Genomic DNA, 23,370 nt, shown 5'->3' with positions numbered 1-23,370 from the left:
CTAATTTTAAACTTTGCTGTATGATTTCTGGTTTCTCAAGTCTGAATCATAACTTAGAAGGGAGGCTGTCATGCCAATTGCTTCTCTTACCAGCCCAACCTATCCTAATTAATTCTCCTTCTATTTGTGATTACACAATATCCTTCCACGAATTACCACAATCACTAGCCTGGACTGCATTATGAGGAAAGCATTTAATCTATTTTTAGCTATCTTTTACCATAGTTAAAACAAAGAAGAGGAACCAGGTAATGAGATTAGTCAGCTCTCTACAGACCAATGACAAATATACTGTAGACATTTTTCAGAAGCTTTGGTGCTTTCCTTCTTGATTTTTCTTGTATTTCAAGCTTGGGTAAAATGAGTAGATGGCTGCTGCATAAGCACACTAAAATTAGAATATTCTGCTGTCTGATCCAAGAGGTGGCAAAAGAAAAATGAGCAAGCGTGAACCTGAGTTCAGTCTGCATTCCCAACTTATAGACCTAAGTCTGTATCTCCTAATATCTAATGTAGCTATTACTTACTGCTATGTACTATCCAGCAACTAAGACAAATAGTCAGGGGAGTAGAAATTTTAATGTTGTTTATTACTCCTAAATATTACCTAAAACCTCACAGCAGCTGTATATACAGTTATACAGCTAGAAGTACTCCCAGAAGCTTGACAGCATTAATCTAATAAAATATTCCCCTCCCATCTATTCTGTAGCTTCAAAAGACACTTTTAGCTCTCAGCAAAGACAGAATGTAACTTGTTCAACTGATTTGGAGACCTTGGAAAATAATTAAGAATAAACATATTCTACCAGATTGTATGACAGAATTCATGCAAGTCCAATATGCAAACCACTGACCATATTAAATTGCTAAATTGCCATGGAACAAAAGGGTATTACAGAACTGTCATATTTGAAGCATTCTAATGCTGAAATTTCAGTTTAATTGCAAACTGGAAAACTAAAACCAGCTTCATTTTAAAAGCAAGGAAGTTTCTAGTTCAGTCAGAAAAATGATGAAATAAACCAGCTCTTTTCTTACCCTTATTGTACATATTGGTTGGTACTTGCACATCACTCAGACTGATATTCACAGGCAAGTTATTGAAGTGGTCATTTGGCACTAGAATGAACTCCTTCCCCAGCTCCAAATAGTTTCCTTCTTCATCTCGCTCATTTATGAGCACAGCATTGAAGTATTCATACTGCAACAGAAACCCACATTCAGTACTCAGAATTCATATTCAGCATAAAACCACAAGATTTTAATATTTTAACATATTTATCATTCATTGATTGGCATTTACATATATCTCCATCTAGAATAGAAGACCAAGATATTTTTTTCATCTCTCAGATTCCCTCTGTACTGCTAGTACAGGTACATTTCTGAAACCAGATTTATCAATACATCCCAAGAAAACCCCGTATTACCTCAGATCTCTGGCTGCCCTGAAAATGTTAGGGGCAGTCCAACAACACCCTGAACAAAATCAATGTATGCACTATTTTAAATACAAAATAAATCCCTAGATAATTATTTATATCAATAGATCCATTTAGCTTATTTCCATCACTTTAAGAACTGCTATCAGTGTTGAATTTATGCCTTGAGAAACTAAACATTTTTACTTCACGGGAATATTAACTACATCTGTTGTTGCTTACCCAACATGTACTGACTGACATTTCCTAAAGAAAAAATATAAGCTTTATCCTGAATTTTACATATGTACATCATAGCAAGTTTTATAAAATTACGCATACTTCAATACAGACATATAAACTTAGCAGTGACTTATTTTGAAAAAGAAATTACTGTCTACCTGTTACAGACTCCTGAAAAGTATTTCTCCTATTTTGTACATAACTCTAACCAGATAAGCAAAAGCAATTTAGATAAAATTATTTATTTCTTTTTGATGTAGTTTAATAAGAAATTCTATCAACCTTTGAAGCAACAAACAGTGAAGACTACTTTTTAACCTCTTAAATAACCTTAACTGTTGGCAACAGTTTGTGATGTGTTTCTTAACTGAAAGAGACCAAAGTTTAGTTTTGAAGAATCTCATTAATTCAAATATGAATCTGTCCTAATTATCCATTTGACAGTAAATCAATATAATAGACATAAATCTATGCATTCATAGATCGTATGTATCTATACAACCTGTATAAGGATAAACATACCATTTACAAAGCTAAAACAGATCAGCAACTACAAAAACTTAAAAGGCTTTTCACAAGCACTCTTTCTTAGTGTCATATGCAACTCATTTTACTAAATAAGAATTACTTAAAATCTTACAATCTCTACACTTCCATTAAAAACCTCAGTAATACCGGTATCTTAAATGGAAGATTACTTGGAAAGCAGCTTTCCATATCTTGCTCTTTTAGGTTTTAGGTTTTCAAAATGGCAAACCCACAGTTCTGATTTTAGATGAAAGTAGAACACAAAGTCTTTATTAGCTAGATTTTGAGGACCTCCTGTGTATGACAGAAACATTCAGACAAACTCAGTATTCCACAGAGCATTAATCACATATAACAAAGACTAAGACACATCAGTATCTGAAAATCAATCTAAGAGAAATTAACCTGACATGATTAAACATTTGATCTTAAAAGTTCTTTTACTTTATTAGTTTATACTGAGATGAGCCAAATCTACTGCATCTACTTCATGAATATACACAGACAGCTAGTGAATCCTCAAGTTCAGAAAAAAACCAAACAAAAAAAAAAAAACAAAAACAAACCACAGTAGCCCTTTTTGTAGCTTTTTAACTCCAGGAGCCCCAGGGTAAGGAAAAGAATAAAGATATAATTTGTCTAAAGGTGTAGTTTCATTAACTAATTCCAAAAGTTACTAGAATTATCCAACACCCCCACAGATGTTACCCTTTTCTATATCATTTGGGGGTTTTCACTGTTTGTCCTAGGTTCAGCAGTAGCAGTCATTTTTCTCTTTCCTAGTAGCTGGTGCAGTGCTGTGTTTTTGACTTTCGGCCTGGAAACAGCACTGATGACACTGATGTTTTTAGTTGCTGCTTCGCAATGTTTAGTCTGATCAAGAACTTTCTGAATCTCGTGCTCTGCCAGGGAGGAGGGGAAGCCGGGAGGAAGCAGAAACAGGACACCTGACCCAAACTAGCCAAAGAGGTATTCCATACCACAGCATGTCATGCCCACTATATAAACTGGGGGCAGTTACCTGGAAGGGGGAGATCACTGCTCGGGTCGGCCTGAGTATCGGTCAGCAGGTGGTGAGCGGTTGTATTCTCTCCCCTTGTTATTTCCCGTATCATTATTATTACTGGTGGTAGCAGTAGTGTTTTGTGTTATACCTTAGTTACTGGGCTGTTCTTATCTCAACCCATGGGAGTTACATTCTTTCGATTCTCCTCCCCATCCGTCCAGGGGTGGGGGGGAGGAAGGTGGGAGGGAGTGAGAGAGAGGCTGTGTGGCTGGGCTTAAACCAAGACACTGTTACACATTTTACTCTTCTCATACCAAAACCGAAAGGATGAAGAAACATAATCATTTCCAAGAAACAACAGTTCTCATTTTATCTGGGAGAAACCTTCTCCATCTCTGCTTATTATCCAGGTTTATCATGGATCATTAACTGCACTGCATGCCTGCTGCACACATGTGACAGCAGCTTTTTCAGTTTACCCTTTCTGCAAAAGCCAGAGACACTTGGCAGAAGACTTGAAAGCCCAACTCGTATTTCCCATTTTAGTGAGAAATAGAATATTCCTTCCAACATTAAGCCATGCAGTAATGACAGTTGTAAAACACAATTCTACTCTAATTCCAACATGGAAGAGCAAGTTCTTCAGCTTTTCCATGATATATTAGATAATATCTAAGTCTGCAAAAAGGCTGATATTCCATCCTCTGGGAGTACAATATAAATAAAATTCAATACTACATGCTTCTTTCTTGCTAACCACCTCCCTCTTCACAACCCTTGGGCAGTCAAGTTGCAGCAGGGTGTGGATGATTGTTTCATCTGTTTTCTAAACCACTTGTTTTCTTGTCCTTCAAGAGGTGGGTTCGTTTTCCTTCTTCTCTGTTGGAAAGGACATTGCCTCCATAATTGCTGGAGCTACAGATAAGCCATTGTATTGCTTTCATGACACTTCTTGGCTTTGTAAATCAGGACTGTCACAAAGAGATCAAAGGGGGGTTTGGATTTCATTTTCCTATTAAGACCACCACTGGAAGCATTCATAACACCTAACTCCAACTCTTGCATTTAAATATTACACTTCAAGTGAAAGGTGAACACATTTCAAGATAAAAATTTTTGTACTAAAATATGTAGAAGTATACTGTTTTCCTTTAACTGAATTTATGCATCAAGGAATAATTTCTACAGTAATTCACACACAGCCATAGTGATTTCAAGGATGTAAATATACCTTGCCCATGGGTTTTATGATACTTTAAAAATTGCAGGAAAAGTGGTCAAATTTCAAATGAAAATGTCAGATTATACATTGAAATTGCCTCTAAAGGAATATTATTTCCTTTCATTCAGTGGGTTATTTCCTTTTCCAAAGGAGTTAATTAGTAGACATCCTTCTTCAACATGTTCTGCAAGTGGCAAGGCTAGCCAAGTATTAAAATCTGCTATATTCTAAATAAAATGAAACCACTCGTTTCACAATTAAGGGTATTTAGGACCAATTGTTTCTTTGGTATATTTAGTATTCACTGATTTATTGGTCTGAGTCTGTATTTTCTCCTTTCAATTCTACAAATGTATACACAATAATATGATGGGGGGAGTGAGGGGATATTAAAGCAAATTGTAGTATACAATTGTCCTTACAGTATTACACTAATTAATATTTTCCTGGGTTGTTTTGTTTGGGGTTTTTTTCTGTTTCAATTAGAGTATGTTGGGGTTTGGTTTCTTTGGGGTTTTTTGAGTTTTTTCACTTTTTGCAAGGGAGAAGCCTACAGAAATAACATATTAAAGACAGCTTAAGTTCTAAATCTGATTAAACATCAGGTAAAACATACAGCTCAATAATTATACTGAAAAAAATCAGCATTTAAGCAGAGCTGTTTTACAGTAGATTCTGCCACTTTACCTCCAAGGACAATGATGAGCGTGACAGCTGAAAGGTGGTAGAAGGAAAATTAAAAAAAAAAAAAATTGGAGAAAAACGAAAACATGAAAGTAAACCCATCTGGTGTTCTGACACTGCACTCAAGAGCACGCCCAAGGGAAAGAGGATAAAGTCCTGTTTGCTGACAACACAAATACTCTACCTGCTAAACGCTAAGAGAAAATTACTTCAATTTAATCTTGTCAAGGAAGGCCAATCTTTGATGTAACCTTAACCAGGCGAGTTCCAAGTGTGTACAATAAAACATGCCAAGAAGTTATTAGTCAAATAACAAAATAATTATCCAGGTTGGGAGCATAGCCAGTCTCTACTGTGACTTGGCCAAAAGTGAGTTTACACCAACCTTACATTTAGACTTGCACAGTGAGCAATGAACTAGACAATCAGTAGTCAAAGAAAATCTCATTCACATAATCTGTTATATGCACCTCAAGGTCTAAATATGGACTCTTACACTTTTGTGTTTTTAGATTTTCTCAGGTAAATACACTCGTGTTTCTTATTTGTACATTCCTTAGCAGCGTCCAGTCATTCTGAATGTTTGATCAAGCATTTTGAAAGCCCCCACTGTACTATAATGAAGACAACCTACAGCAAAGCCATAAAAATTGGGGCCAAATAGGAGTTTCAGGTTTTGTAATATTTTATCATTGTGAAGAAAAAAGCCTTCCCAGTGCAAGCCAATATAAACTCATCAGCAGTGCTCAATAGAACAAGGACTGGACAAGCCTGCCTCAGCAAGGAGCTAACCGTATTTGAGATATCCCAAAGAATCATACTGTGTGAATAGTCTGCAGAACCCTAGGCTGCTCCAACATACTGGTATAATCATAGCACAGAGAGACTTACGGGGCTGTTAGGAAATCAATCACAAAATTGTTTTACAGGTTCATTCATGCTGACTAGCAAAGGCAAGTTTTGTTTTAAAACACTGTAAGTTAGCCTCAGCCACAATACAAACGTGTGTGCAGTATGATCTCTTTGTGTGGTTGCCACAGACACATTAGTGATGATAAAAAATTAATTCCTTCAAAGGTATCACAGGAAAATGTGTTAGTGTGCAAGGTCTGTGGCATCCAATGAGAACCATGGGGGAATTAGCAAGGGAGAACTGATTTGCAAGGCAAGAAAGAAGTCTTGAAGATATCTGTTCCAATTTAGACACTTATTTTTTTGGCATAATGTCTCAACTAAACAAGCACTTTGATTACTATGGACACTTTGCTGAAACAAGACATCAGTAATTTAGATACATACTGAAAAGTATTATGCATGTCTTGAATAATCGCAATATAGTACGAACTGTGGTATATGAGTGATATTCTGTATTTCTATTTACATTTAACTTATTGTAAACAGATATCTTGTGATGTTTATTTATCAAATATTTGTTACAACTGTAAACAGCTTATTTATTTAAATATAAATATTTACCATTTAAAAGATACATTCTAATGCAAATTGCCTTTGCAACTTAGAGAGTTCTTAGTACATAAAAGAAAACATGTATCAACTGGTTTCATTGTATTTTTAAATGGAGTAGTTTGTTTTACAGGTATGAAACAATGCAAGCCACGCTTTTAGTTTGATTTTTTCTATAATACAGAAATTATTGTTACCAAAACAAAACAAAACAAAAAGAAAGAAGTCCTATTCACAGAACCATAAGGACTAGGAAGGTGTAACAACAAACCCAGGAATGATTTGCACTAATGGGTCAGCACTATAGCAGTATTGGGGTTACACTGATAATTTTTACCAATGCAAGAACCATTTTCACAGTGTTTCGTCTAAAGACAAAGCTGGTTGTCTCTGGGAAACACTAAAGGAAGAAAACTTTATGGAATTTGTATTGCACCTCAAAATGCTGGAGCATCAGAAAGAAAATTAAGTAGTAAATAACATGGAATATTAAAGGGAAAGGAAAACCTAGCATTAAACAGCAGACAACTAGAAATGAACGATAATTTGAATATCTACCGCAGTTTCATCAAAATAGCTATAATCAGAGAATTAAAAAAAAAAAAAAAGACAAGTTTCTTTTCTCAAGACTTTGACAAGTAGGGCACATCTCTAAGAGGGGAGAAATGTTCATGATATGTACAAAACAAAATGAGAAGAGTTACCCATTCTGAGGAAGGGTTGCTTACTACAAAACATATTGACAAGTCTCCACTCTACTATTCACATGTTAATGAAGAGGCAGATGTCTGAATGCGTATCAGTTTCTAATGCTCAAAAAAGCCTCTTCTCACAGTTGTCCACTAAGGAGGATTTACATTTTGAAGCACATGATTAAAGCTCTTGTCTTCAAGAACTTAGTCTGCTGTTTAGCAGTATAAAAGTTCATAAAAGCTAACTGCCTCATTCAATAAAAACTGGTTTGAATTTTAAGAAGCTTTTAGCTTTCAGAAAACTGGCATCTTCTGTAAAATGCCATCTTTACAATTTCTGATTATTCTATGAAAGTTCTTACTTACTCTTCTGTAGGAATTTCCAATGCTTCTGCTCCACCCTCCCCTTTTCATGTCTTTAACAGTAAAGCTCAGAAAACACCTGGCATTTGAAATGTGATCAATCCCTCTTTATGGGAATAGCATAAAAATTTCACTTATAAGTTTGCAAAAACAATCAATTTAGTTTTGACACAATCAAATTAAGATGACATTATCCTGGGCTAGGCTATCCATGCCCTCTCAATACAATTACCCTATTAAAATGGTCTTAAACAGGATAAATAAAATACTTCATTAAAGTATAAAATCAATAATACTTCATTAAAGAATAAAAACAATTATACCAGCACGTAAATTGGTAACATATCAAGGTCTCAGAGGTCTTGTAAGGATTAACTGGTTCACTAAGAGTGGCAAGTAGTAAGTAATTATGATGGTTATTTCAAATCGTCCAGTAAAGTTAAAAGGAATCACTTCAGTTTACAAGTTTCCGAGGAAGCCTCCTTTTCCCTTAGAGATAAGTAACGTCTAAAATATCTGTTTGTGCATACAAAAGCCAGTTATGCTCATACAGAGCTGAAGCAAACCATGGAGATAACTTACTGAAAATTTATAAAGCAACTTTAATCAAGAATTTCATGACTTAAGTGAATCATTTTATAACCAGAATAAAATAATGTGCAAATTGTGCATTTCAAAACCACGTAATTGCCACAAATACCATAAAGCTAATACTGTGGAACAATAAAAAGGCTGAAGTCCCAAACCTGAAAAATCTACCAGTACAGTAGTGTGGCCCTTTGGTAATGCTTATTGTCTCTGCACCCATTGCTGAGCGAGCATGACAGGAATACTTCTGGGGCTTGGGCAGTCTCTTCCCAGCTGCACTCAAAATGCTTCATGCTGCCCTTTCACCTGGACTTAGCACAGGCAGAGCTTCCTTGGCTCTGTGCTTGTGCTGAGGATGCACCTTCTCAGCTTGCTCCTGATGGACACAGAGAAATTCTTCCTGCTAACAAACATGAGAGGTCTGCTGGGCTTTATTTCAACCACACTTTGGAAGAAGCAGCAAGCAGCCTAAACCTTTTCACTCCAAAAGGACTTGCTCTATGCAAGAGCAAAGAAAACAAGGGATGACTAATAAGCACTTCTAAACACTTGAGGATGCTAACACATTTCTGACACATTTATATCAAGTTTGCCATTACTTCTATACTACAGTGGTGGTGATCCTCCCTTTTCCGATTACAAAATACAAGATACAACATTACACAGTACAGCTTGACTAGAATATTATTTTCAGAACATTAAGAACCCTCACTATGCCTCATTTACTTTTAGATTAGAAGTAGTATCCCACTGACTTGGGGTGTGGCCTAAACAGAGATGCAAAATACTTAGCTCAAAACACATGCTGACAGGTTATCAGGATGCTTTGGGTGGGGGGCTACAAAATCTCTGCAGCTTGGTTGAGCAGGTAAGATGCACAGACACACTGAAGGCAGGTTTCTTCTCTGTTAAAGTCTAAAGACAAAAATTGAAATGCAGTTTGATATGTAACAGAGACAGCACCTTGATTTTAAAATATCTGCCTTTTTATTAACACATATAAAAAAAGTGAGGAGGATGATTCTTTTTCAGCAACTTGGAAAAAAAGCCAAAATCAAGCATGTGTGATTTTTATGGATTAACTAATGACTTCTACTAGCCATGCTCTAGGCATAAAGATAGGCATATTTTAAACTTGAGCAGCATTGTGAAGGTATTTTTAACCAAATTATATCATTTGTGTGCCTTTACAAATACAAAAAATCTGGAAAACTTAATCTCATAATACCATTTTCATTACTAGCTGTAATAACAGGACTCCTTCATTTCTCTTAAAACCCCTGTAGATCAAAACACAGCCACTGAACAAGCAGGATCAACAACTTATATAAAATGTTGCTGTAAAAGAATATAGCAAAATTACAGACTTGCTTCAAAATCAATACAGTAATATCTTCTAAAGTTTTCCATCTTACCACAAGGTAACCAAGGAATGGCATTCAATATAGAACACTAAAAAAACCTCTCCACATAGGTTTAAATGTGCTATAGAAATAGAAAACCAAGCTGTTCACAAACAGATAAGGTGAAAAGTTTTAAAGTAAAATCAGTGCACTCCCATGCACGTTCAGCTCATCTGACACATTCAGGTTGATGACAACCTCAAGGCTGCTTCTAATTATCAGTGGATACGTATCTGACTTCTTTGTGCCTTTTTACAATCATATGCCCCGAGTACCTCATTCGTACTTCCAAGCAGAAAGAAAAAAAAAAAACATTTCTAAAGCTCTACATCTCCCCTGTCTCCCATGAGAAGCAGCTTTAACCCAGACTTTTCATAGTCTAAGGCATGCATATAGTGCTGCTCTGTAATCAGCAAGAACTGCACTGTCTCCTCAACAAGATATGCCCAGGGACAGTAGACAACCTATATATAGTGTTTTGCTGGACTGGGGGTTAACAGCTATCCCTACTAAAACAGAAAGTAACAGGCAGTTCATATCCAGCAGTTGACAACATTTGAACACTAACTATGGCTCTGGATGATGAATTAAACATGCACTTTACCAGATATTTTTCTCATACCAATGGGGGTAATCAAAATAATTTAATATTGAAGAACCAGAACAGAACTAAATTTCATGGTGCTCACTGCAATCCAAGGTTTGTTTGCTTACTCCCACCCACCAGCTATACACACAGGAGGTTAAATTAATATTATTGACTACCCAAAGGAAAGCAAAAGAACACGTACAACATTATTGAATTTATTTGGGAGTAAAGTGAGAGATGAGATGTTGAGCAACTGAATGTATACAAATCCTCTTCAAATGATTAATGACTCTCTCATGCAACATAGAAATTTGGTCAGCTAAGCCCACAGTTGAAATAACAAGACCACAATGATGAGTTAATTTAATAAAAGAAACGCATGTCTCCAGAGTCACACAGTTCTAGGGAAGAAAAAAAGAAAATTAAAAAAATACAACAGCATGTATTTTGTTCATAAAATGAATTTGAAATGTATAAAGAAATCTCACAAAGAAAAAAAATAGTCATGAGAATAATTAAGGAAGCAGGAAGCCCTAAACTCGAGAGGATATTTTGCAAATTGTAGTTAAATACTAATATATTAGAGTATTCTAAATTTCAAGTTACACTATGAAAGAACTCTTCAAAACTGTAGATCATGCTAAAAGCAGCATGCCTTCTTACAGGATTATTGCTGAAGCACAGGTATCCCTTCCTCCATTCTTTGCAGTACTGCTTTGCATTGATTGAATGAATAAAGTTTTAAAAAATACACAAAGAAAATACTTTTACATATCATATTCTGAGTCTTTTCTTTACTTCATTCAAAAAGAATGAAGCCTAGATATAGGAACTCAGAGTCTGCATAAGCCAGCCGAGGCAGATTTGCTTCAAACACTAGTCTGTATTTGGCCTGGGAGCTAGCTTGGGGGACAGGGAGAAGGTCCAAAGAGAGGCACGTTAAGAGCTTGCTTGTTGCATAATAGCTATGTGGGTAAAATTAACACTTACACACTATGCACTTCCTATTCTTGTGTGAATAAATGAGTGGTACAGTCCAAGAGTTAAGATTATGGAATATAAAAATGGCCTCTCTATGTTTTCAACTTTTAACCATTTTTCACATTAAGCAAGGACAGGCTAACAATGATAAACATAACAGCAGCAATAAAGGAACACATTACATAAACTGAACTTGTCAGAGCAACTTTACGAAACTATCTGGAGCCTGCATGATTATTTCTTCACTGTATTGAAGTCTCAGGTGCTCATGGGACAATTTACTACTATGCTTCCTGAGCTGTAGACTGTGTTGCTATTGTACTCCTGCAAAGAACTTCAGAGTTATGGCAAAACCATAGCACAGTGTAAGGCTCTGTGAAAGCAACTGAAGAAACTATTTAGATTTTCAGAAATGTTACTATTTTCCATGTTCCAGCTGTAATTTGTGTAGCACCTTTGTCTATTTTGAATGAAAACAGATAAACTCTTTTAGAAAAGATGATCAGGCAAATCAAAGCAACCAAATATATAAAATTCTAGTTTGAAACCCATCTGGGCGATGGGATAACGGGTAGTTTGACTTCTATCCCACAGTCCAGCTTGCTTCCCAGTCTTGTTTACAAGCATTAGAAGTGCAGGCTGAAGAGGTTGGATAGATAACATCTTCCAAAGACTGAAGAATCTAAGAAAAATTCCTAGGAAGGGCTTTGCGTGAAGCAGCTGCTGAGAACTGAGAAAGTCACCAGCGGATAATGGTAGTCCAGACTGGGTACACGGTGTCTTTATGCTTTTCCCTCAATTCATCAGGAAAGATCACACACGAAGAGGCCTCTCAGCCATCTAAACAAATTAAAAATAATTTTGCAGCTCTCTTTAGTTACTCTCTCTAAACATCTTAATTTCCTATTTCACTGTTCCCTTCCTGTCTCTGGTAAAGAATAAATTGAAAACAACAAGACATGAGAGGGAACACAGTATCATTCAGTCACAAATGCTCATCTAGTAAAAAACATGAAGAATCCTTCATTCCTACCAGATGTTTATCTATGGTTCTGCTTCTTTTGTTACCAGAATATCATATGAAGAATGACACTTTGAAGAGAACACACATAGGGTTTTTTTCTTGTTAGTATCTTCTTAATGAAAAACACAATATACGGGTATGTAAGCTCCCCTGTGTGTATCTACATGGAAGAAGAAGATCTGAATGTAGAAATATTATACTGGTGATGCACTGGAATGGGTTGCCCAGAGAAGCTGTGAATTCTTCCCCCCTGGTGGTGTTCAAGACCAGGTTGGATGAAGCCTTGTGTGGGATGGTTTAGTGTGAGGTGTCCCTGGCTCTTGGCAGGGGGGTTGGAACTAGATGATCTTAAGGTCCTTTCCAACTCTAACTATTCTATGATTCTATGTAAGCTGTTAATCATGATTTGCAGGAAAATCCTACATTGCCTTTAAGCATTCACTGTAGAAACAGATTAGTGAAAATACAATGTACTCCCTTATAGAAAAGATTTATCAGTTTTGAATGCATTAATTCTGACCTTATTGCAACAGCTAAAACAATATTCATAAACATACAATAATGCTTAGTGCCAATAGCTTCCCTGAAAAATACGAGTCATAAGCCATCTAACCACTGCAATTCAATGTCTTCCTGAGCAAAAGGCTTAACCAACAGGAAAAAGTATTTGAAATAATGAAAAATTTGTGAGGCTGACCCACAGGTTATTAATTCAGGCTTCCCGGACGTAAGTTTACTACACAGATGACTTACTACACGTAGATTCCAGGGAAAAAATTACACTAGATATTGTTACACTAGCCTTCAACTGCCAGAAAAAGATCCTCCCTCCTAAATAAGGTGCCATTAAAACACTTCATTACGCAACCAGCTTGTCATTAGCTATTTCATTGAAATAATATATAGAGTGACTAGACCACACAAGGATCTGAACAATACATACAATAACATGAAGAAAACCTGAAATGTAATACACTACTCATCTGTAGTTTAAACAAACATAGAGACCTAAACCAGATTTCTAAACTTTAGTGACAAAAAAATATTTTCAAAGACAGAAAGGCTTATGCTAATGGATATCATTCAAAATTCCTAATGTAACACACATCATCTTGAAATAGAAATATGCCATGGATAATTCCTCATTAAACATTCAGGTACTTAGAGTACGAATATGAGCTTAGGTTTACCTGAGCTGTATGCTGACACTGAAAATTTGCAGAGTGTGTTTACAGTAAAGCTGATTGGGAATAATGAAATGGCATCCCTGAAATCTCTCCTATTCCCATGCTGAATATTACTGTATTTAGAAAGAGTTTTACAGAAGGAAGACTTATTATTAATACAAGATTATTTTCTAATGAGAAGAATGTCTCTATATCTATCCTGTCCTTTACCTGCTTTACAAATGACTTGCATATTTGTCAGCATCTTGGGTTCAGTTAGACAGTGACAAGTCTTAAATACTTCAAGGAAAGGAGACATATTCAATCAAATAAAGGTTCTCATCTCTGTTACAGCTATGCAGAGATTTCAGACTCAATGTGAATGGTGGTTGCTACTGCTGAAAAAAATAGCTGTCCCTTTATCTTGAAATGTATATATGACTAAGGAGTTAGTCTGATATGAAAACACCTATATATAGAAGAATTAAGAGGGTTTCCAACTGCGCATTGTAATACCCACTCCCCAGATCCTCAGTATGAGTGTGCTTGAGGTAAAATAATTTTGACTTTTCATGCTTCACTGCAGCAGTAGGCTCTTAACAGCTCCCAATTATTCACACAGTCAGCAGTGTCCAAAGAGGAAATCGTATTCCTGATCTTCACTAAGGTCACAGAATCATAGAATCATAGAATAGTTAGGGTTGGAAAGGACATCAAGATCATCTAGTTCCAACCCCCCTGCCATGGGCAGGGACACCTCACGCTAAACCATCCCACACAAGGTTTCATCCAACCTGGCCTTGAACACTGCCAGGGATGGAGCACTCACAACCTCCCTGGGCAACCGATTCCAGTGCCTCACCACCCTAACAGGAAAGAATTTCCTCCTTATATCCAATTTAAACTTCCCCTGTTTAAGTTTTAACCCGTTACCCCTTGTCCTGTCACTACAAAGGTCATTTAGAAAGAGATCAGCCGTGTTGACTCTTCAAGATCTACCCATTCAATACATTTTCTTGTGCTTCCAGTTCAGTGTATTAATGCACAACACTGGTATCTTTCAGGCAAGGTTCAAGTTGGGTTTTCTCCTAGTAATTACTGAAAGCCAGGATTTTTTTCAGGTAAATATTAACAAATGGGAAAAGAGAAGGCAGCCCTCAAAATACAGTCGGGCCTCTACAGTCCTCCATGGAAGGCAGCAAGATTAGCTCACCAATATTTTTCCTGCTTAGCTGCAATATTTACTTTTCTCAAACCATCAGAGTATTTCCAGTGGCAGTATTTGTACATTCCATCATACTGCTGCCCAACATACCTGCTAAAATACTGTCAGATGGTAACAGGTGAAGGGCTTCACCTTGTGTTTCTGTCTTATTCTACTCATTCTTTTTTTTCTTCCTAAATCTAGTTTATATGAAATGCAGGTGAAACTAAAGTCTTATTATTTGAGGCTCTGCTATTAATCACAAATTAGTACATTAATAAAGTTCAAGAATTGTGAAATGCTACATGTTGTTTCTGAAACTCAATGTTTTACTTCTTGCTTCAAGATAACTGTAATTTCTTTTACTTCAAATTAGAAAAGCCAAGCATATCTTTTATTTCTACAATGAAATTTGCTGAAAATTATTTAATTACTTGATTTTTTCAATAGATTCTGATCTTTAACCGCTTTGTTACAAATGCAGAAAACAAATAAAAAAATCAACATTTGTATCTCTCAGGGAAGAGATTGGTCTTGATTTCGCAGCTGTAAGACAGAAATTATCACATCTGTCATTCTTGCAGGACTGAAACTGCCTGATGAAAAATGCTCCAGAGCATTACTAGCCCTCCAAAGCATTACTGGCACTTCTGTGTCAACACATCCTCTAATATAAACCACTCACGATATTACAGAGCAGTACGCCAGATTCCCTACCTGAGCACACAACACACTATGCTGAAACAAATCTGCTCAAACTTGCCATTCCTGAATGCAGTACCTGCCTCTCATGATCACATCAATTCAACTTCCTAACAGGCTCCCTTTGGATGAAATCTTCACACGGCAGTTTGTGTAACACTATCTATTTCCAGTCAAGAGCAACACTAGCAACAGAATTTAGCTCTTTCTCAGATATACCTGCTGAAATAATTTCACCCCTGTAGTCAGGCAATGATTGTACTTCTAGCAGCAATAATGACCTATCTGTATCTCAAAGCCTGGAAGGAATTCTTCATTTGACCTAATGTTTACAGGCAAGCTAACCAGAGTATCATTAATTCAGAATGATAAGTAACAATGACGTCTTCCTAATATGTTGCTAGTATCTATGAATCTGTCTCAGTTGCGTGGATGTAGGCCAGAAGACATCCTAGAATAGCTAAAAAAAATCCAAACTTACTTTTTATGTTTTCTACCAAGCCAATAGCTTAAGCATCATCATGAGTCACAGAGGTTGACTAGCTGGTGACAATCATGTGCTGAAATTATAAACGTCAAAAGACTGTGATTCACTTAAATCAAGCGCCTGTGTTTAATTTATTTATATTAAGCTTCTACATTTCTGAGACGTAGTTTCACCAAACTTCTTCTCGAGCAGTGTAAATCATCATCAAAGTACAGAAGAGTAAATCTGCAGAACATAACTGGTTTGAATATGACGCACAGCAAACAATTGGAAAAGCACATATACGAATTCATTGTTAAAGCTTGGAAACATCTTCGCATTTTTCCACAGTTTATGCAGGAATTTAGAATGTTGCAAGTATATAATTAGTATTATAACTGATTAATGCATACTGTGGGAAAATACATAAAGAACTGAAATACAGCTCTATGGATCTCCTTTCTCTTCACCCCAACTGCAATCGAGCACACGCCTATTCAACTCTCTGAACATACTGCCAGAACTCAATTTTGGGAGCTGGCTTTATTCTGCTTGGCTGTAATACTGAATGTTTCATTTTTCAATGTCACACTATTTACCATGCACATATTTTAGTCATATCATTTAACAGTACGGTTCTGGGGCTGGTTGGCTCACAGCTTCTTTGTACCTATTTTCCTTCATTCTCTTGTTCATTTCTTTCCCACAAGGCTGTTTGCCAAGTCGTATTTGCCTGTGTTTGTAAAATAAGAACAAACTATTATCAGTCCTTTGAAAAGCACATAATACAGAGCTCTTGGAAAAAAGCTGCAGATTTCATCAGCACAGTCTGAGAAGAATCAGGTTTGATTTCTACTCTGGTTCATTCTGGATTTTGCTTGGAGCTGTGTGTCAGGATCAGATCTAAAAATCTTTAAAATTTACTTGTAACATTGAAAACTTGAAACCCAAAGATTTTTAGAGGTTGATGCAGAACAGTGAAGCAGTTCTCAGATTACTGCAATGGGGCTCAAATTTGCTTGAAAAGTTCTTTCAACCTTATCAAAAATCTAATTGAAATTAAGCTTTTAATGATAGCTGAAGTTCATCAATGCTTGGCATGGTTTCACAACGTTTAACATAAGATTTGCAAAGCTTTAGCAAGCACATGCATTCACCAGTGTTTTCTTTCCTGCAATAAGGAAGAGTAATACGTTCATATGTATACTCAGTTTTTTAATTCAGTGTGTATTTTACCATACTAAAATTAAGCGAAAGCAAAGCAACAGAGAAAAAAAGTGATATAAGGAATAAAGCATAAGAAAAGAAATTATGACTTTGGTCCTACTCTGCCCAAAATTGCACGTGTCCTGAAAAGATGAAAAGTACAACAGAAAAAAGAAATACCTAAGTATTTAAATTTCATTCTCAAATCTTGCATTTGGCTTTAAATTTGGTGTGACCACTGCTGTGTTTAAGGATACCTACTCTGTACAACACAGCCAAGAGCAGAAACTCTCATAATTCTGAATAAAAAACATCAGCTGAAGGCTGTATTACCTTGCCTACACAGCACTATGCCCCAGAATTATTAAGAGAAGAGCCCAAAACATCAGAGGCAGCATCATACTACAAAGACCTGCTTACAAGACCACAGATGTGGTCTCTGTCCTCATGGCACTGCATTTGGCCATGCAGTCAGGCCAGCATCTTACACTCATGCAGCACAAAGTTTGTTGCAGAAAAACTGGACACAAGTGTTTCTAAGCATTTTACCCAACAGTCAGTTATAAGGCTACCTTTAAACTGTCCCGAGCTACCATTTTCTGCAGTCTATTGTTGTATTGTTATTTTGTATGTATTTTGTACATTGGAGCCAAAAAATACAAATAAACAAATTATAAATGGTGCATCATAACACTAGGAGTTATTTTATAACACTTTCCTCATCCAAATCACAACTTCATACTCTGATAAGTGTAATTGTACTGATTTTAATATAAAATAATCCTTAATTCTTTGCTACCTATGTTACTGCTTCTGTCAGCTAAAAAGCATATAGTCTACTAACTATATCCATAAGCTCATCAATTATGCATTTTTTTTCATTCTGTAATAATTTTTTTTTAACCAGGTTCAACATATGAAAGAGCGTACAAAAGCTGAAAATAAAATCTTACTCAACTATATTTGTTTGTGTTTTTAGCCCATGTTTGTATTTTTAGCCCTTGGCCTCTAAGCTACATACCTGCGCTAACTTCCTTGTCCCAGTATTTTCTTAAAACCAACATTTGGTCATGTAATCTCTCTTCTCTTAAATTCAGTATATTGTACTGTATTCAGCTTGATTTATAAAAGGTTATGCTTACTGCATATTCTAAGTCTTGGAACAGGCTTTATTAAATTAAAATTAATTTCTTTCAAAATCCCTGCCCTTTTACATCTAAGGACAACATTCTGACTTAGTATTTTGAGAGGGGGGAAAAACACAGTTAATTAGGGGGGAAAAATACGTGCACACCCTCAACTCTGACAACACACATGCTTTGATCCTTGTAGAGCACAGGCCTCCCACACCCTACAAGCTTTACCTGAGGTTTCCCATGAGCACTACAGCACTCGAATCTGGCCTGGTCCTACCACCTCTGCAGGTCGAGGCGCAACAATGGGGTTTGAACACAACTATGGGATCAGAAACCCTGTACCAAGGTCTGTGCCCTCTCCCTTTTGGTTGCCACAAAACTGGCATCAGCAAGGTAGTTTATTGCCGGAGACGTTTCCTGACGTGGGAAACTTGCCCATGGTTCAAGGTGAGGAGACATTACTCAGAAAACATCTTCTTCTGCAAGAAGGAAAACTGTACTGGATACTCAGATTTCTTTTTTTTCTTTTAGTGACAACATGAGACATAAGAGGTTTTCAAACCAGAGTACAAAACTGGTTTGGAGCAGTAAGGAGTTCTTGCAAACAGAGAAGTGACACCTCATCTTATCTCAGCAAGGAGCCAAAGCTTCAACCACTACTGCCACATTGTCTGCAGGCACAGCCAGAGCCACTTTACTCCTCCTCAGCAGAGCAGCACCACCCCACATGAACATGTGCTGCAGCTGCGCTCTGGTGAATGGGAAAAGTGAGGAAAGACACAGCAGGGACCATGTACTCAGCTGAAGAGCATAAGTGGTGAGCTGCTCCTCACCGGAGCTGGATGGGGTTGAGATGCCTGTGGGGTGACAATCCTGGCATGGGAAAAGAGAGGGCAGGTGTGTGCAGCCCAGGAGCTGCTGCTGCTGCTGCTTCTGCAGATGGGTGGCTCTTGAGCAAAACTGGCATCTGCAAACCCATGACATCCAGGTCTCCAACCGAGGGCACAGAATTTCTTTTGACAGACTTGCCAAGCATTGCCCCTTGGGGAGAAGCAATGTTTTCTCACATTTGTGTGAGCCAATATAGCTTTGTAAAAGATTTATTTTCTTCAGTTGCACTTCAATATTCATAGAAAAAGAAAGTACTGGAGAGCTGATCAGGAAGATACTCTAAAGAGAAGATCTGATGGAAGGGGAGAACAGATCTACAAAGTGACCTTTAATAACTGTTATGGTCTCAAGTGAGTTAATAAAATTGCAGACTGATTTAACCACATCCCCCCTTAACTTGTACTTCAGCAACTGCATGGTCAAGACAATGTATACAAACAGAGGGGTCAGCATTTCCTGATGACCACAAAAAGCTTCCTCACTGCAGCATTGCAGACAGACTGTAGTTACAAGACTTGAGCACTTGAGTCACAGACTATACCCTTTCCCTACATGTGTAAGGCATTAAGTGTTCATCACAGAAACTTAAATAAATTAAATCATTCCATTGCAAATGACAGAAAGGGAACTTTCAAGCTGCACAGTTATTATTCAAAGATATGGAAGTAATAAAGTTAAGGCTCCACATGCATCCTCAGTTCTGTACTTTGGTCTATATGTACTGTGATTGTTAATACCATAAACCATTAAGAGGTTTGGGTGTGTTTTTTTCTCTAAAAAGAACAGAATAATACTTTTTACCATCATACAGCCTATAAGCTCTCTAGAAAGACAGATCTACTTTTATTTAAATAACCCAGTCTCCTCTTTACTGGCACATTTTTATGCACAAAGACCTTTTTCCTGTATTTATACATTTTGAAGTTAAAATCCCATTTCTCTCCATGGAGCCCCACCAATAATCCTCACCCCTCAGAATCTAACCAGGGCACAAAGGGGCTTTCTCAATAGATGTATCCCTCTGCACTTTTCTATCAATTCACAGCATTCCACAAAGTACTCAGATAAATCTAAATCTAACTTAATAGAATGTGCAGGATGTCTTTACATGCCTGTAGTTTTTCATTGTTATTCAGTCTTGTTACTCACAGGCTGTTGAAAGTTACTTACAAAATACAGATACACTGCGTGCTTTTCAACCAAAGGGTGACTGCCATTGACTCTGGCTGGCAAGCAAGTACTTTATAGTATGTGAAAGCTCTCTCCAATCTACATTTAAAGCTGCAATAAAAATATTTGATCCTATATGGAAAAAAGTATTAAAAAACCCTAATTAAAGGCTGTATCAAATTCACACAAATGAAACAGAACAGATTCAGTCATACCAACAGAGTAAGATACATTTATCTCTACTGTTCATGTTTTCAACATCTGAGGTTTTATTTGTCCAATGTCAGTGACACCATAACATATTTCTTTTGGTTTTCTTGTGAGACAGACAAGTTTGTGAGACATGTTCTTATAAATTTTGTGTGATCATTTTAGAAGAAATTCCAGAATATGGAAACATTTCTCTGGAAACAAGTGGCCACAACATTCCACATAATTCGAAGATGCAGAAAGCAATGATTCTTATACAGATATTCGGAACTCCGCTGTATTTCCTTTTGATAATGTAGATGAATTTGGCAGAAAAGCTTAATATTTAACTGTGTGTCCTTTTGGGGTGCAGTGCTTCCTTTCATGAGATTAAAGAAATTTGAATGTACTGTATTGAGGCCCAAGTCTACATTACATTTGAGCAGATGAAACATTACAATTGTTATGTTGAAGGCTGTAGGATCATATTTGGGGGTTTTGGTTGGTTTTTTTTTTTTTTTTTTACTTTTCCTGTATTGTCTCAAATAACTTGAGCATTTTTACACTTATTTTTCATCAACTATCTGGTTAAGAAATTCCTGTTAGAGGCAGACTGGGGGATAGGCATCTACAGATGGGTAACTGGCATGGAAATGTCACGCCAAATGTAGTAGAGAGGTTGCAGTGATAGAAACTGAATATACAAGAAGTTCAAGAGCTTCCTACTATATCTGGTATAGAAAAAATGCAAAGGTGAAGTTCTTTGTAGAATTTTTAAAAACAGACATAGAGCTTCTTGCACTGTAAGTGGCTGTGAATTCAATCAGAAACACAGATGAATACACATGCCAGAAGTTTGTGAATTCCACCCAAAGAGAAAAGCGAGACATAGAATAACATAGCTATGCAAGAGGCCCACGATAAAATAAAAAATGTCTAGGGATAGCTTTGAAATATTTATAAACAACTGTAACATTACTGAGAACAGAAGGAATACTATAAACAATAGGGTTATATTGTAACTTTAATTTAAAAAATGCTAAATAGCTGAAATACCAAAGGAACATCTTTAAAGGGCCCTTAGAGGTGGGAGGGCATAGTTGGGTTTTTTAAACAACTATAAATGCTCTCAGGCTTGTACTGCAACGAGACAAGAGTGGCATCTAGTGGCTCACACAGTTATGGTACTTCCACTGAACAGCTGGGATATGTTCCAGAACTTTTCTACAGTATTCATTACAATGGTCTGGGCTATAATAGATTATCTGGTGAGTATCTTGCTAGCAAAAGTTGGGAGGCTGGAAGAAAGGTTAGCATGTAAAGGAATAAGTGAAGAGGTGTTATTCTGTTTGCCTGCTCTCTGTTAGCTCTTAGCTTAGAATCAAGTAGATGGGAATTTTTTGTTTTAAATCTGGCAAGAAGAAATATCACAGTTTTTAAAAAATATTTAGTATAGATATAGGACTAATAGTGACCTGATCTTCATGTATGCACGTTTGGCTACCATTAACTTCCAACTATAAAGAATATTAACAAAGCACTTTCATACATAATGTACATGTTCGGTGATATTTTCCAAAATTTACTTAATACTCTTTTATGAGTTGCATATTTTTGCTGTGAAAATATTGGAAAGAAGTTCCCCAGTTGAGAATTTTGGAAATTCCTTACGAGAGGAGACAGTGTATTTGCAGAACAGATTTCCTGAGAGTTACTGAGATCCCCTGGGCAAGATCACTTTTTTTGCAGAGGAAAAGGGTAGAGTATTACGGTATTAGGGAGACTTGATGAGTTCTTGATCCAGGTTCCATTTTAATTACGTACTATTAATCATTTTGCAGTTGGAAAAATCTAACATTGTCTATGTGTAACTAATTGGGAACTCATGTTTTTTAAATTAAAGAAATGTGTAGAGGTTTCATTTACAATGTGGGGTTGAACCGAAAATACATAGCACTAGAGCATAAATTTTAGTTCACAGTTCAAAAGTTGCTCCTCTAGAACTGCAAATAAATAGGAAATTAAACTGTGTATTATATTCCAAAATTATGTGAAACACTACAGACATTTGTGATTTACCAAATGTCACCACTGAACAAGCCATTTAAGTAACCTAATCTGATTACTATTTGAAGTTCTTATCTTTTTGAAACTGTTCTCTGATAGTAAAAATAATTTCTCCAATAATCTCTGCACCACACAACCCTAAGTATATATTAATTGATATTACTGTTCATGACTAGAATGGCAAAGAAAGTGAATGTTACAAATGCTGTTATTACTGTTAGCAGTTCAGAACAGCATGGAGGAAGATCTGAATTGCAACCAATGTCAGACACAAAGCCCTTAAGCTAATATTTATATTTAACAGAATTAAGTGTTGAATGTTAATACAGATGTAAACAATAACCTAATTTAAAACATTCAAAAATATATGTAACATGGAATAAAATACAAATTGTGTGTGGTGGCAATTCATTGTTTTGGAATCCAGCTTATCAAATTGCCTATATGCTTCAGAAGCAATTCTTTTCATTTTCAGATTTTAAACTAAGTTAAAAATTCAGGTTCTAAAACTGAAATACAAAAATATTGCAGATTTTTAGAAAGTACTTTGTTTCTGCCAAATATTGACAGTCACAAAGCCCAAACAGCAGGTTTTGCTGTTTTTTTCCCCTAAACTTCTGGTTAAGAAATCTCACGCTGGCTTAATATGGCTAGTAATGTGAAAGTTGACTTGCAATACAACAAATGAGATTTGTTGGCATAACTTTCCAAAATTATAAGTTTCAACTACAATCCTACTCTCAGTAAAGAAAGTTTAAAATAAAGGCAAATGGAAAGGGTTAGCCATTACTTTACCTGAATATAAATACTACGTAGAAGTACACAGTATAACACACATCACTAATTTAACACTATTATAATATTCTAGCTATTAAGTTTCCTGAATCTATTGTTTAAGTATTTAGAAGACAACAGCTGTATCCCCTTTCAAAACACTCATAAAACTCAAAATCTAAATTAGC

The 23,370-nt window shown here is 36.3% G+C and overlaps 1 protein-coding gene across 1 annotated transcript in view; it reads right to left on the bottom strand.

Annotated features, from left to right (window-relative positions):
• Positions 1–23,370, bottom strand: part of CACNA2D3 (calcium voltage-gated channel auxiliary subunit alpha2delta 3) — a 498,676-nt gene that overhangs the window by 280,805 nt on the left and 194,501 nt on the right. Inside the window, exon 5 of the mRNA XM_065687615.1 lies at positions 1,042–1,204. Coding sequence (XP_065543687.1) covers positions 1,042–1,204 — 163 coding nt within the window. The remainder of the gene's footprint in view (positions 1–1,041; positions 1,205–23,370) is intronic.

Source organism: Lathamus discolor, chromosome 7 (assembly GCF_037157495.1).
Source record: "Lathamus discolor isolate bLatDis1 chromosome 7, bLatDis1.hap1, whole genome shotgun sequence".
Classification (NCBI taxonomy): Eukaryota; Metazoa; Chordata; class Aves; order Psittaciformes; family Psittacidae; genus Lathamus; species Lathamus discolor.
This window is presented reverse-complemented; position numbering and strand designations above follow the sequence as displayed.